General features: G+C 45.1%; 1 protein-coding gene across 1 annotated transcript in view; it reads left to right on the top strand.

Moving 5' to 3' along the window:
* ATRN (attractin) overlaps nucleotides 1–14,326 on the top strand; it is a 332,072-nt gene that overhangs the window by 184,522 nt on the left and 133,224 nt on the right. Inside the window, exons 23-24 of the mRNA XM_060779447.2 lie at nucleotides 1,693–1,771; nucleotides 8,282–8,439. Of these exons, the coding sequence (XP_060635430.2) occupies nucleotides 1,693–1,771; nucleotides 8,282–8,439 (237 nt within the window). The remainder of the gene's footprint in view (nucleotides 1–1,692; nucleotides 1,772–8,281; nucleotides 8,440–14,326) is intronic.

The following is a 14,326-nucleotide window of genomic DNA, read 5'->3' as shown; positions in this document are numbered from 1 at the left end:
CCTCCCACTCGCTTGCGCTCACTTTACCCTCTGAGGTAGGGTGCAGCTCTCCTGCTTTCCCAGGTGGGAAACTCACACTCTGAAGAGTTCATGCTCCCAAGGCACCTGGAATGACTCTAAAGTGGCGTCATGTGATTTGTAATCCACCTGAGGAGTCAATCTGAGAAGAGTTCATGCTCCCAAGACAGGCCTGGGCAAACTTTCTAACCTGGGGGCCACATGCTAGCACTCCCTGCTAGGAGGACTGGCTTCCTGGTGATGGATGGAAGGAAGGAAGGAAGGAAGGAAGGAAGGAAGGGAGGAAGGAACGAGAGAAGGAAGGAAGGAAAGATGAAAGGGAGGAAGGGAAGGGAAGGGAGGAAGGAAAAAGCGAAGGAATGAAGAAAGGGAGGAAGGGAAAGAGGAAGGAAGGAATGATAGGAGGAAGGAAAGAGGGAAGGAAGGACTAAAGGGAGGAAGAGAAGGAAGGATGGATGGAAAGAAAGAGGGAGAGAGGGAAGGAGGGAGGGAAAAGGGAAGGAAGGAAAGATTAAAGGGAGGAAGGGAAAGAAGGATGGAAAGAAAGGGAGAGAGGGAAGTAGGGGGGAAGAGGGAAAGAAGGAAGGATAAAGGGAGGAAGGGAAGGAAGGATGGAAGGAGAAAGATGGAGAGAGGGAAGGAGGGAGAGAAGAGGGAAGGAAGGAAAGACAAAAGGGAAGGAAAGAAGGATGAAAGGCTAGAAGGGAAGGATGGAAGGAAGGAAGGGAAGGGGGAAGGAAAAAGAGAAGGAAGGAAAGACAAAAGAGAAGGACGGAAGAATGGAAGGAAGGAAGGGAAGGATGGAAGGAAGGAAGGGAAGGAGGAAGGAACGAGAGGAAAGACAAAAAGAAAGGAAGGAGAAAGAGGGAGAAAAGGAAGATGAAATGGTGGAAGGGAATGGAGTGAGGGAGAAAAAGGAAAGAGAAAAGGAAGGAAAGACAAAAAGGAAGAAAGAAAGGAGAAAGAGAGAAGGAAGGATAAAGGGTGGAAGGAAAGGGAGAAAGAGGAAGATGAGGGAGGGAGGGAGGAAAGGAGGAAGGAAAGGAAGGAAGAACAAAAGGGTGGAAGGGAAGGAGAAAGAGGGCAGGAAGGAGGAAAGAAAGAGAGAAGGAAGGAAGGATAGATAGGATAGGATAGGATGGTGAGAGAGAGGAGGGCCTGAGAAAAGACTCCAAGGAGCCTTCTTTTGCCCATACCTGTCCTAAGACATCTAGGAAGAAGAGGAATGACTCTGAAGTGGCGTCACGTGATTTGAAATCCACTTGAGGAGTACGTACTACTTTGTGAAAGCAATGGCTCACACAATTAAAAACAAATCCAAAAAAACTTTTTGTTCTGAATTTCCAAAAATACGACTAATTTGTACATGCATACCAGCCAGATTTACGTAAAGGAAAATAAAGCAGATGTGTAAGCACCTTCGCTGTAGTTTTCCTCCCATGATTAGTAGCCTCCCATGAGCCTGATGGCAATGTGGTTATGCAGGATCCAAATTAATTGCACAAACTTGATTTCAACTTTAAGACTAAGCCTAAAATGTGAAAGAGGATTGTGTGGATCTTAGCATGCTGTTGTTCTTGGTCTCAAGCGATGCCAGTCTGGTTTTAATGGAGGTAGCTCTGTCTTTCAGATATTAATCCATGTTTTTTTCCCCTTTTTGTCTCCTGGAATTAGCAAAACAGGGACCTGGACATGTTTATCAATGCTTCTAAAAACTTCAACCTCAACATCACTTGGTCAACAAGTTTTGCAGGTGAGAGCTGTCTTCTCTATCCCAAACAGGGTATACAGCAGGCATGGGCCAACTTCAACCCTCCAGGTGTTTTGGATTTCAACTCCCACAGTTCCTAACAGCCTACGGGTCAAAGTTGCTCATGCTTGCTATATAGAATTAGAAATATCTAAGGAATAGTGATTTATTTATTTATTTAAAACATTTATATTCTACTCTTCTCACCCCGAAGAAAGACAAAAGGGAAGGAAGGAAGGAAGGAAGGAAGGAAGGAAGGAAGGAAGGAAGGATGGATGCACGAAAGGGTGAAAGGGAAAGAAGGAGGGAGAAAGAGGGAGAGAAGGAAGAAAAGGGTGGAAGGGAATGGAGTGAGGGAGGGAGGAAAGGCAAAAGGAAAGGAAGGAAGGGGAAAGAGAGAGAGGGAAGGAGGGACAAAAGAGGGAAGGCAGGAAGGACGAAAGAGTGGAAAAGAAGGGAGGAGGGAGGAAGAAAGAGGAGGGGAGGGAGGGAGGGGAGGAGGAAAGAAAGACAAATGGGAAGGAAGGAAGGAGAGGGAGAGAGGGAAGGACAAAAGAGGGAAGGGAGGATCAAAGGAAAAAAAGGAGAGAGGGAGAAAGAGGGAGAGAAGGAAGGAAGGTTGGAAGGGAATGGAGGGAGGGAGGAAAGGCAAAAGGGAAGGAAGGAGGGAAGGAAGGAAGGAAGGAAGGAAGGAAGGAAGGAAGGAAGGGGAAAGAGAGAAGGAAGCGGGGAGGAAAGAGGGAAGGCAGGAAGGACAAAAGGTGGAAGAGAAGGGAGGAGGAAGGGAGAAAGAGGGATGGATGGATGGATGGATGGAAGGAAGGGAGGAAGGAAGGAAGGAAGGAAGGAAGGAAGGAAGGAAGGAAGGAAGGAGAGGAGAGGAGAGGAGAGGGAAGGCGGGACGAAAGAGAGAAGGATGGACAAAAAAGTGAAAGGGAAAAAAGGAGAGAGGGAGAAAGAGGGAGAGAAGGAAGGGTGGAAGGGAATGGAGAGAGGGAGGGAGGAAAGGCAAAAGGGAAGGAAGGAGGAAAGGGGAAAGAGAGAGAAGGAAGAAGTGAGGAAAGAGGGAAGGCAGGAAGGATGAAAGGGTGGAAGAGAAGGAAGGGGGGAGAAAGAGGGAGGGAAGGGAGGGAGGGAAGGAGGAAAGAAAGACAAAAGGGAAGGAACGAAGGAAGGAGAGGGAAGGGGGACGAAAGAGGGAAGGATGGACAAAAGGGTGAAAGGGAAAGAAGGAGGGAGGGAGAAAGAGGGAGAGAAGGGAGGAAGGGAAGAGAGAAGGAAATAAGGAAGGAAAGGATGGTGTAAGAGAGGAGGGGCTGAGAAAACAGCCCAAGGGGCTGCATCCACCCCCACCCCCCACCCCCCGGGGCCTGGGTTTCCCCATACATGCATTATACCCTCAGACTCTAAAAAGGTATTTTCCATCCTAGACCCTAGACTTCTTCCTCCTTGGCTCATCTTTTCCTTTGCTCCTCCTTCGGATTTCTCCTCCCTCTTACTGTATTGTTTCCCCATGTCTTGCCACCTAGGCTTTGATCCCCCCAGTGTCCTAGCTTTAGGCTTAAACTTCCTTTCTTCTACAGTCATTCCATTAATTGCAGTACTTCTGTGGCCGCGAGGCAGTTCAGTGAACGCCTGGAGGAGGCTCATATCAGAAAGGCCGCCTCTCCCACTTCATCGCTTTGCAAATTTAAAAGCGGTGCTGGGCTGAGAAACCAGAGCCTTTATTCTAGTTCATGTCAATAGATTCAAAGTTCTTTGAAGGTTCTAAGCCTGCTATTGGCTCCTGGGGTCTTTCCTTAAAGTTTTGCATTGAATTAAAGCAACTTCCAGGCTACCTGCGGAGTGTCTGCTATTTCTAAGACTAAATGTTTGCCCGTTTATTCTTTCGCTTAGGATTCTGAACCATGAAAGTAGTAGCTCATGATTCCAAATCAGTAGTACACTTATTTCTTTAATCCCTCCTTTTCTCTGATTGCCTAATGGCAAAGGGAGTATCGAAGATGAAAGGCAGCCAGTTCCAGTGCCTCTTCCTACACACGGAACAAAGGTGGCTTCGCAGTTCAGTAGTTTTATTCATTTATTTACAACATTTATATCCTGAAGGGGACTCAGAGCGGCTTACTACTTGTATGTAAATACAATACATTATATTATTAGCATAGCACAATATTAGTATTATGTATTACTATATTGTACAATACCACTATATTGCAATATTATTATTTATTTATTTATAGTGTCAGGAGCAAACCAAACAGTTGTATTGCATTTTTTAACAAACAAACAGACAAAACACAAAGTTTGCAAGCTTGGTAGTTGATTAAATGTCCTTTGACCAGTAGCTGCAGGGAGCACCGTTACCTGCCCGCCAGAGCGGTACCTATTGATCTATTCACATTTGCATGTTTTCGAACTGCTAGGTTGGCAGAAGCTAGGGCACTTGGAGTGCCTCTGGTGTTGCTGCAAGAAGGTCCTCCATTGTGCATGTGGCAGGGCTCAAGGTGCATTGCAGCAGGTGGTCAATGCTTTGCTCCTCTCCACACTCGCATGTTGTGGATTCCACTTTGTGGCCCCATTTCTTAAGGTTGGCTCTACATCTCGTGGTGCCAGAGCACAGTCTGTTCTGTACCTTCCAAGTTGCCCAGTTTTCTGTGTGCCCAGGGAGGAGTCTCTCATTTGGTTTCAGCCATTCATTGAGGTTGTGGGTTTGAGCCTGCCACTTTTGGACTCTCGCTTGCTGAAGAGTTCCGAGTGTCTCTGTGGAGCTTAGAAAATTATATTATTATTAATATTAATATTACATGTAGAATCATAGAATCAAAGAGTTGGAAGAGACCTCATGGGCCATCCAGTCCAAACCCCTGCCAAGAAGCAGGAATATTGCATTCAAATCACATTCAAATCATGTAATATTAAAATATATAATTATATCATATTAATATTATGGAGCCCACGGTGGCGCAGTGGGTTAAAGCGCTGAGCTGCTGAGCTTGTTGACCGAAAGGTCGCAGGTTCAATTCCGGGGAGCAGCGTGAGCTTCCGCTGTCAGCCCTAGCTTCTGCCAACCTAGCAGTTTGAAAACATGCAAACAGGACTGTAGCCCCCCCCCCCCCCGAAATTTTTCAGCTTAAAAAAAAACCCTGGTTTACTCATGAATTTTAACTGGTTAACCAAATCTTCATGCAAAGGGAACTGCAAGCACCATCTCAAGCAAATATTGACAATTTATTCACACTGTCACTACTTGCAGCAATAGCCGATGTAGCGAAGCAACCAAGTTGGGGGCCATTAAGGAGGCCAGACTTGGTGGCCTCCTTAAAAACAGCAACAACAACAACACAATAACTCAAAAAAACCCCAACAACAACAAAGCAATAACAATTAACAACACCCAATGACACAATTAAAAACAATGGCCGGGCTAAATGTAATAATTAAAATTAAAAGTGCTGGGCATGACAAGGTGAGGTGTTTGGAGGGGCCATGGGCATGCAGATATCCTGGATCTCTGATAAAGGCTGCTCTGCCCCCTGCTGTGCTCTCTGTTTCAGCGTGACCCTCCCCCCCCCGAAATTTTCAACCTCCCCCCCCCCCCCGAAATTTTCAACCCTCCCCGATTTTTTTTTTCTGGCTACAGCTCTGCATGCAAATGTGAGTAGATCAATAGGTACTGCTCTGGCGGGAAGGTAACGGCGCTCCATGCAGTCATGACCTTGGAGGTGTCTATGGACAACGCCGGCTTTTTGGCTTAGAAATGGAGATGAGCACCACACCCCAGAGTCAGACATGACTGGACTTAATGTCAGGGGACAACCTTTACCTTTTATCAGTATTATTTTGTATTACATTATAATATTCTTATTAATATTATATGTATATACAATATATTATGTTATATTATATTACATGCCCAGCACAATATTAATATTATATATTACTATATTGTTGCTGGGTGGAGGGGCTCTGATGACCCAGGAGACATGGTGGAACTCTCTTCCTGGCTCCCCTTCTTCATTCTGCCAGTTGGTGCTGCAGGAGGGGCTCCCACCTTTTTTGTTTTCTGTGCTGTACAACAGTATATACCAGGCATGGGCAAACGTTGGCCCTCCATGTGTTTTAGACTTCAACTCCCACAATTCCTTTTTTTAAAAAAAAAATTGGTTTTCTTAGAATACATCAATACATCGATACCTTCAATACTCTTATATTCCGTCCTCAATTCATTACATCAACTATCATAGAATCATAGAATCAAAGAGTTGGAAGAGACCTCATGGACCATCCAGTCCAACCCCCTGCCAAGAAACAGGAATATTGCATTCAAAGCACCCCTGACAGATGGCCATCCAGCCTCTGTTTAAAAACTTCCAAAGAAGTAGCCTCCACCACACTCCGGGGCAGAGAGTTCCACTGCTGAACGGCTCTCACAGTCAGGAAGTTCTTCCTCGTGTTCAGATGGAATCTCCTCTCTTGTAGTTTGAAGCCATTGTTCTGCATCTCCAGGGAAGCAGAAAACAAGCTTGCTCCCTCCTCCCTGTGGCTTCCTCTCACATATTTATACATGGCTATCATATCTCCTCTCAGCCTTCTCTTCTTCAGGCTAAACATGCCCAGCTCCTTAAGCCGCTCCTCATAGGGCTTCTTCTCCAGACCCTTGATCATTTTAGTCATCCTCCTCTGGACACATTCCAGCTTGTCAATATCTCTCTTGAATTGTGGTGTCCAGAATTGGACGTAATATTCCAGGGTGGTCTAACCAAAGCAGAATAGAGGGGTAGCATTACTTCCCTACATCTAGACACTATGCTCCTATTGATGCAGGCCAAAATCCCATTGGCTTTTTTTTGTGTATACATATCTTGTATACTTTCTTTTCCACCTCTGTGCCCCCCCCCCCCTTCTGAACCACTTCAATTTACATTCTCTTTCCAAAATACCATTTCTTCTTGTGGAGGTAATTTCCCATCTACTTCTTTTAAGCCATTCTCAATAAATTTTCCCCAAACTTCATCAAAATCGTTTTCCTTCCACACCCCTTTCCTGACTCTTAACCAACATGCTAATTTCTCATTTATTGCTATTTTCCATAGTTCTTTATACCATTCTTCAATTGATATATTTCTTTTACCTTTCCAATTCTTCGCTATCAGTAATCTTGCTGCAGTTAACATGTTATCTATTGCATATTTCTCTGTTTTTTTTCCAATTTCTTAACATTATATAGTGACAACAGTGCAATACTTGCACTTTTCCCTATTCCTAACAGCCTCAGGCCCTTTCCTTTTCTCCATCAGCTGCTTAAGCTGAGTGCTGGGCCCATAACCAGCATTAGGCTCTGTTGCGAATGCAGAATGCAAGGCCGCTGAAGTACCCCTCTATTCTGTTTTGGTTAGACCACATCTGGAATATTGTGTCCAGTTCTGGGCACCACAATTCAAGAGAGATATTGACAAGCTGGAATGTGTCCAGAGGAGAGCGACTAAAATGATAAAAGGTCTGGAGAACAAGCCCTATGAGGAGCGGCTTAAGGAGCTGGACATGTTTAGCCTGAAGAAGAGAAGGCTGAGAGGAGATATGATAGCCATGTATAAATATGTGAGAGGAAGCCACAGGGAGAAGAGAGCAAGCTTGTTTCTGCTTCCCTGGAGACTAGGATGCGGAACAATGGCTTCAAACTACAAGAGAGGAGATTCCATCTGAACATGAGGAAGAACTTCCTGACTGTGAGAGCCGTTCAGCAGTGGAACTCTCTGCCCCGGAGTGTGGTGGAGGCTCCTTCTTTGGAAGCTTTTAAGCAGAGGCTGGATGGCCATCTGTCAGGGGTGCTTTGAATGCAATATTCCTGCTTCTTGGCAGAATGGGGTTGGACTGGATTATGGCCCAGGAGGTCTCTTCCAACTCTTTGATTCTATGATTCTATGATTCTAAGTAGCTGAGAGGGAAAAGGAAGGGGCCTGAGTCTGATAGGAATTGTGGGAGTTGAGGTCCAAAACATCTGGAGCGCTGACGTTTGCCCACGCCTGGTATACATTGAAGCCCACTTTGAATATGATGGTACAAAGAGGATCTGAAGAAGCAAACATTTATCTATCTTCCACATCATGAACGCATGTGTTGGCTGCTGCGACATTAACTTTTTATGCCACGGCATCGCCTCTGTTCTGTGATAGCAGCAATGAAACTAAACTCAGCATCTCCTAGTTTAAATGACACCATTTAATTTTATTATCAACGGGTCTTGCCGTATAATTAAAGGAAGAAGAGTACCCTTTGGAATATGACGGAGCATTTCACTCCAGACAGACGGTTCGTTTTTATTGCATTCAGATCTTGGCTTTCCACCAAGTTGCACGGAGTGGCGTGCGTGGTTTTCTCTCCCCGGGTTTTGTCATTTCAATTTCCCAGACCAGGTTTGTTTGAAAGGAAGCGACTGGTCCCAGGCCCCTTGTACATGTGTGAAGGTAACTTGAGTGTGGTAACTTAATCTGCTCCCCTTTAAAACATTCACAGCTGGCACCCAGTCAGGGGAGGAGATCCCCGTGGTTTCCAAGAGCCAGATCAAGGAGTACAAGGACAGCTTCTCCAATGAGAAATTTGACTTTCGCAACAATCCCAACATCACTTTCTTTGTCTATGTCAGCAACTTTACCTGGCCAATCAAAATACAGGTAAGAGACTCTTAATGTACTAGAGAATGACTGAGACTAAGTGGAATGTATGTGAGCTTTTGGGTCATCTTACTTGAAGTTCAACCTGCAACCATTGTGTATCTTCTGCTTATCATTGCTGGCGGGTGGAGGGGCAAGGCAGAGGTATTGGAGATATCCACAGGCTCCCAAGTTGTACAAATGGATCATCTGGAAGGGGACTTCTCTGTTCCATCATCCTCTCAGATACTTACTTTACTTACTTACTTAGGCAATCCCTCATAGTCTGAGGATGATGGTACTCCAAGTGTAGTATCATGGCGGTGGGTCTGTAGGTGACTGTGGAGCCCTATTCTTGACCTAATCAAGGTGGTCAGTTGAAACACTCACACTTAGCTCCAGCAGACAAGAGTCCTTTGTCCCACCCTGGTCTTTCCACAGATATATAAACCCATTTTCACTACCTCTGAGGATGCTTGCCATAGATGCAGGCGAAACGTCAGGAGAGAATGCCTCTAGACCATGGTCATATAGCCCGAAAAAACCTACAACAACCCAGTGATTCCGGCCATTAAAGCCTTCGACAATACATTATTATTATTATTATTATTATTATTATTATTATTATCAAAGTACTTATGAAGATTTATAAGTTTCATTAGTGTTCCAAAATTTTTACCCCCAAAATTCCGAAAGAACTTTAGAAACGAAGCGCCAGGGACCCTACTTTGGAACACAGTTTAGAACCATTTTTAATGGATCGCACATGTCTATTAATTACCAGCAATAGCAGAGCACCTGGCACAGCATATTATTTGAGAACACAGAAATGCTGGACCACTCTCACAACCACCATGTCAGGCTACACAGAGAAGCCATTGAAATACACAAGCATGTGGACAAGTTCAACAGAAAGGTGGAAACCATGAAGATGAACAAAATCTGGCTACCAGTATTAAAAGAAAGAGGAATACAGGGGAATTCCAGACATGAAACAATCAGGGCCAGCTAGCATCTCCCAACAGTGGCTAGAGGGTCGCACCCAGAAAGTGTTATTGGGGGACACCTGCTCAACCCCACAACCATTGTCTTGTGGGGTTCCTCAGGGCTCAATACTGTGTCCCATGTTGTTTAACATCTACATGAAGCCGCTGGGGGAGATCATCCTGAGTTTCGGGGTACGGTGTCACCTGTACGCAGATGACACCCAACTCTGTCACTCCTTCCCACCTGCTACTAAGGAGGCTGTACAAGTCCTGAACCGGTGCTTGGCCGCTGTGACGGACTGGATGAGGGACAACAGATTGAAACTAAATCCAGACAAGACAGAGGTACTCCTGGTCAGCTGCAAGGCTGAACAGGGCATAGGTTTACGGCCTGTGTTGGATGAGGTTACACTCCCCCTGAAGACGCAGGTTCGCAGCTTGGCTGTGATCCAGGACTCATCGTTGAGCCTGGAAACCCAGGTCTCAGCGGTGACCAGGGGAGCATTTGCACAGTTAAAACTTGTGCGCCAGCTGAACCCGTACCTTGGGAAGTCTGACTTGGCCACGGTAGTTCACGCTCTGGTTACATCCCGTATAGACTACTGCAACGCTCTCTATGTGGAGTTGCCTTTGAAGACTGATCGAAAGCTTCAATTGGTCCAATGGACAGCAGCCAGATTACTAATGGGAGCGGCACTCAGGGAGCATACAACTCCTCTGCTGAGCCAACTCCACTGGCTGCCAGTTTGCTACCGGGAACAATTCAAAGTGCTGGCATTAGCCTATAAAGCTCTAAATGGTTCTGGCCCAACTTACCTGTCCGAACACATCTCCCCTTATGAACCATCTAGGATGTTAAGATCATCTGGGGAGGCCTTGCTCTCAACTCCGTCTGCGTCACAAATACATTTGGCGGGGACGAGAGACAGGGCCTTCTCAGTGGTGGCCCCTCGGCTATGGAATGCCCTTCCTAGGGACATTAGATCAGCCCTGTCCCTTCTGATTTTCCGAAAAAAAGTAAAAATCTGGCTATTTGAGCAGGCCTTTGAAAAGGCAGTGTAATTAGACATAGGATAATGGAACAGTTGGACTATGAGATTGGATTATGTTTTTTATCTAGGAGACAAAATGATTGTTTTTATTACTGTCATGATTTTTAATTGATGTGTCAATGCTTTTTAATGTTTTAATGTTTTTATGATATTGTTGGCATTGAGTTGTTGCCTTGTGAACCGCCTTGAGTCGCCTACGGGCTGAGAGGGACGGTATACAAATATAGCAAATAAATAAATAACAAAGGATTCCCCCAGGCAAGAAACAGCCAGGCTTTGAAACTGCAAGGCTATTCAGTGCTAATCTAGCTGTCCAGTTACAACATTCACACTTGCCTTAGGCAGACAAGAGTTTTTCTCCCACTCTGGACGTTCCACAGATATATAAACCCCACTTGCATAGTTTCCAACAGACATCTAAACCTCTGAGGATGCCTGCCATAGATGTGGGAAGAATGTCAGGAGAGAATGCTTCTGGAACATGGCCATACAGCCCGGAAAACTCACAGCAACCCTGCTCTAATATTGTGTTTTCCTTTCTGGTTGGGCTGATATGAATGGCGGTCAAATAGTTGCCTTAGGGGAAAGATCATTTGTGAAGGAAAGCAAATAAGGGGTGAAGAAACTCTTTACCTAGACTTAATTTCCCCCTCCTCCTCAGACAATCCTCCCTCTGTTAGATTTTGGGAGAGCTAGTTTGTATAATAGCTTAGGCAAAGTATTTGGTGAGCTGGAGTTCTTGTTTAACATTATATATGCCACAAAAATTACGCATCAAGAAATTATTTTGCCCAATGACTACTGCAGGCATGTGTTTACAAAGCAATAGTGATGTGGCACTTGAAATAATAAAAAAAAAATATTGTCGAAGCTTATCTCATTAGATGCATATGACATGTTGTTATCTCAGTTGGGAAACGGTGTACATGTTCATATCTGAAGCAAGGAAGAAGGGGGAAAATGCAAAAAGAGAGCCTGTTCATCACGGAAATTTAAAATGCACAGTATGTGGCAGGTTGATTAAAGCTTTAATATATGTAAAATACACACCGTGAGCATTCACGGTAGTTGTGACTCCTTTACTGAAGTCTGTGTACACAGAATCAAACGGATTGAAAAGTTAGAGTCAGAATGTTCTCCTCTGGTTTCTGGTGTTGCTTGTTTTTGATTTTTGATGTTTTCTTTCCATTTTTCATTTATTAATAATAAGAGAAAAGTGAAGGTTGCCTGAGGTTGATGGTCCTCCAAGTGTAGTATCTTGGTGGTGTGTCTGTATGTGGCTGTGGAGCCCTATTCTTGATCCACATGTTCTCCCACAGTGAGGACATCGGTTTCCAGGTGGAAGACAGTCCCAGTTAGGGTTGGCTTGATGCATCTTCCTCTTGGCACGTTTCTCCCTTTTGCCCTCCATTCGTGCCTCTTCAAATTCTGCAGCACTGCTGGTCACAGTTGACCTCCAGTTAGAATACTCAAGGGCCAGAGCTTCCCAGTTCTCTGTGTCTATGCCAGAATTTTAAGGTTGGCTTTGAGCCCGTCTTCACATCTCTTTGTTTGTCCACCAACATTACGTTTCCTGTTTTTGAGTAGAGTAACTACTTTGGGAGACGGTGATCAGGCATTCGGACAGTGTGGCCAGTCTAATGGAGTCGATGGCATAGGAGCATGGCTTCAATGCTGGTGGTCTTTCCTTCTTCCAGCACGCTGACATTTGTCTGCTTGTCTTCCCAAGAGAATTGCAGAATTTTTCGGAGGCAGCACTGATGGAATCGTTCCAGGAGTTGCATGTGACGTCTGTAGACAGTCCACGTTTTGCAGGCGTATAGCAGGGCTGGGAGGACAATAGCTTTATAAACAAGCACCTTGGTATCCCTACGGATGTCCCGGTCCTCAAACACTCTCTGCTTCATTCAGAAAAATGCTGCACTCGCAGAGCTCAGGCGGTGTTGTATTTCGGTGTCTATGTTGACTTTGGTGGGGAGGTGGCTGCCAAGGTAGTGGAAATGGTCAACATTTTCTAATGTTACACCATTAAGCTGTATCTTTGGCATTGGGGAGGGACTGGCTGGTGTTGTATTTCAGTGTCAATGTTGCCTTTTGTGGAGAGGTGGGATGACAAGGTAGAGGAAATGGTCAACATTTTCTAACGTAATACCATTAAGGTGTACTTCCGACACTGCAGAGGGATTGGCTGTGATTGTTGGAAGAGAGTGTTTGGTTCCCTCGATGTTGAGTGAGAGGTCGAGCTTCTTGTATGGTTCTGCAAAGGTGTTTAAAGTGGCTTGTAGGTCTTCTGAATGCGCACAGACTACATCATCATCAGTATATTGAAGTTGTTGTGAGAGAGGTTAAGGTTTAAGCATCCCTTCCGCATATGTCAGCAACATAGATTATAATCTGTACCTAAACTACAAAATGATGTGCTTGTCTGTGATCTCAGTGTATCTCAAGTAAGAATTTGTGTGGGTGGACATACAGTGCCGTGACTCCCCTGAGTGCCTGTTTGACCACAGCATAGCAACCTTTGGGGGATGTGATCTCCTTTTCAATCGCTGCTTCCCCCTTTTCAAGAATTCTGACTTTCCTTTTTTTCGCTCGGAGTGTTCTTCAGAGTTCTCTCTTTCCCTCGTTTTTGTTTGTAACATATGGCCATAAAAGCTCTGCTCCACAAATGCATTGCTTGCAGCACTGAGCTCTTGCTCTCCGACAGATTTCCTCTGCCTCGGAGAGAGAGATGAAGTTGAAATCTCTGCTTTTTTACTAGCCATTTAGCAGCCAGGCAAGGAAGAAATGTTTCCCCTGCTTAAGAGGTTACGTTTAGATGGCAGCTCTTCAGGCTGCTGACCCTATTTGGAAATGGTCCAGATCAATTTCCTCAAAGACACCCAAGAAATGGCCTCTGCGACACATCATAATGGCCTCTTCTTCCATTCTGTGAACCTGAAGAGCTCCAGAGACCTCCACATCACTGAGTCCACCAACTAGAGTAGGTTGCCGCCATTGCTCAGACCTGGAAAACAATCACAATGGAAGATATAATTCTTTCTATGGAATCAGGAAGGCATTGAGAAGCCATTGCTACCTCCAGAATTACCCGCCTGCATATCAAGGAACCACGAACAAGATGTCAAGATAAGTCTGAAGACTGGAGCTCTCTCAGCCTTTGTTTTCTGTAACATTGAGTTAAGTTCTGGCTGCAACACAGCAAATAATGTTTTGGAAAAGTCGCATACGTTTAAAGCAGTGCTTCTCAACTTCCCAATGCCACAACCCCTTAACACAGTTTCTCATGTTGTGGTGACCCCCAACCATAATATTTTTTTCATTGCTACTTCACAACTGTAATTTTGCAACTATTATGAATCGTTAAAGCAATAGTATTCCCCTTAGTCACCTACGGATGTGAGAGCTGGACCTTAGGGAAGGCTGAGCGAAGGAAGAGAGATGCTTTTGAGCTGTGGTGTTGGAGGAAAGTGCTGAGAGTGCCTTGGACTGCGAGAAGATCCAACCAGTCCATCCTCCAGGAAATAAAGCTCGACGGCTCATTGGAGGGAAGGATAGTAGAGGCCAAGATGAAGTCCTTTCACCACATCATGAGAAGACAGGAAAGCTTAGAGAAGACAATGATACTGGGGAAAATGGAAGTAAAAAGGAAGAGGGACCGTCAAAGGGCAAGATGGATGGATGGCATCCTTGAAATGACTGGATTGACCTTGAAGGAGCTGGGGGTGGTGACGACCGACAGGGAGCTCTGGCGTGGACTGGTCCATGAAGTCACGAAGAGTCAGAAACGGCTGAACGAATGAACAACAACAAAATGAATCGTTATGTAAATATCTGATATGCATGACATCCATGTTGCGCATAGTGGGT

The sequence above is a fragment of the Anolis sagrei genome, chromosome 5 (assembly GCF_037176765.1).
Source record: "Anolis sagrei isolate rAnoSag1 chromosome 5, rAnoSag1.mat, whole genome shotgun sequence".
In the NCBI taxonomy this organism is placed as follows: domain Eukaryota; kingdom Metazoa; phylum Chordata; class Lepidosauria; order Squamata; family Dactyloidae; genus Anolis; species Anolis sagrei.
Note: the sequence above shows the minus strand (reverse complement) of the source record. Positions and strands in the feature narration are given on the sequence as shown.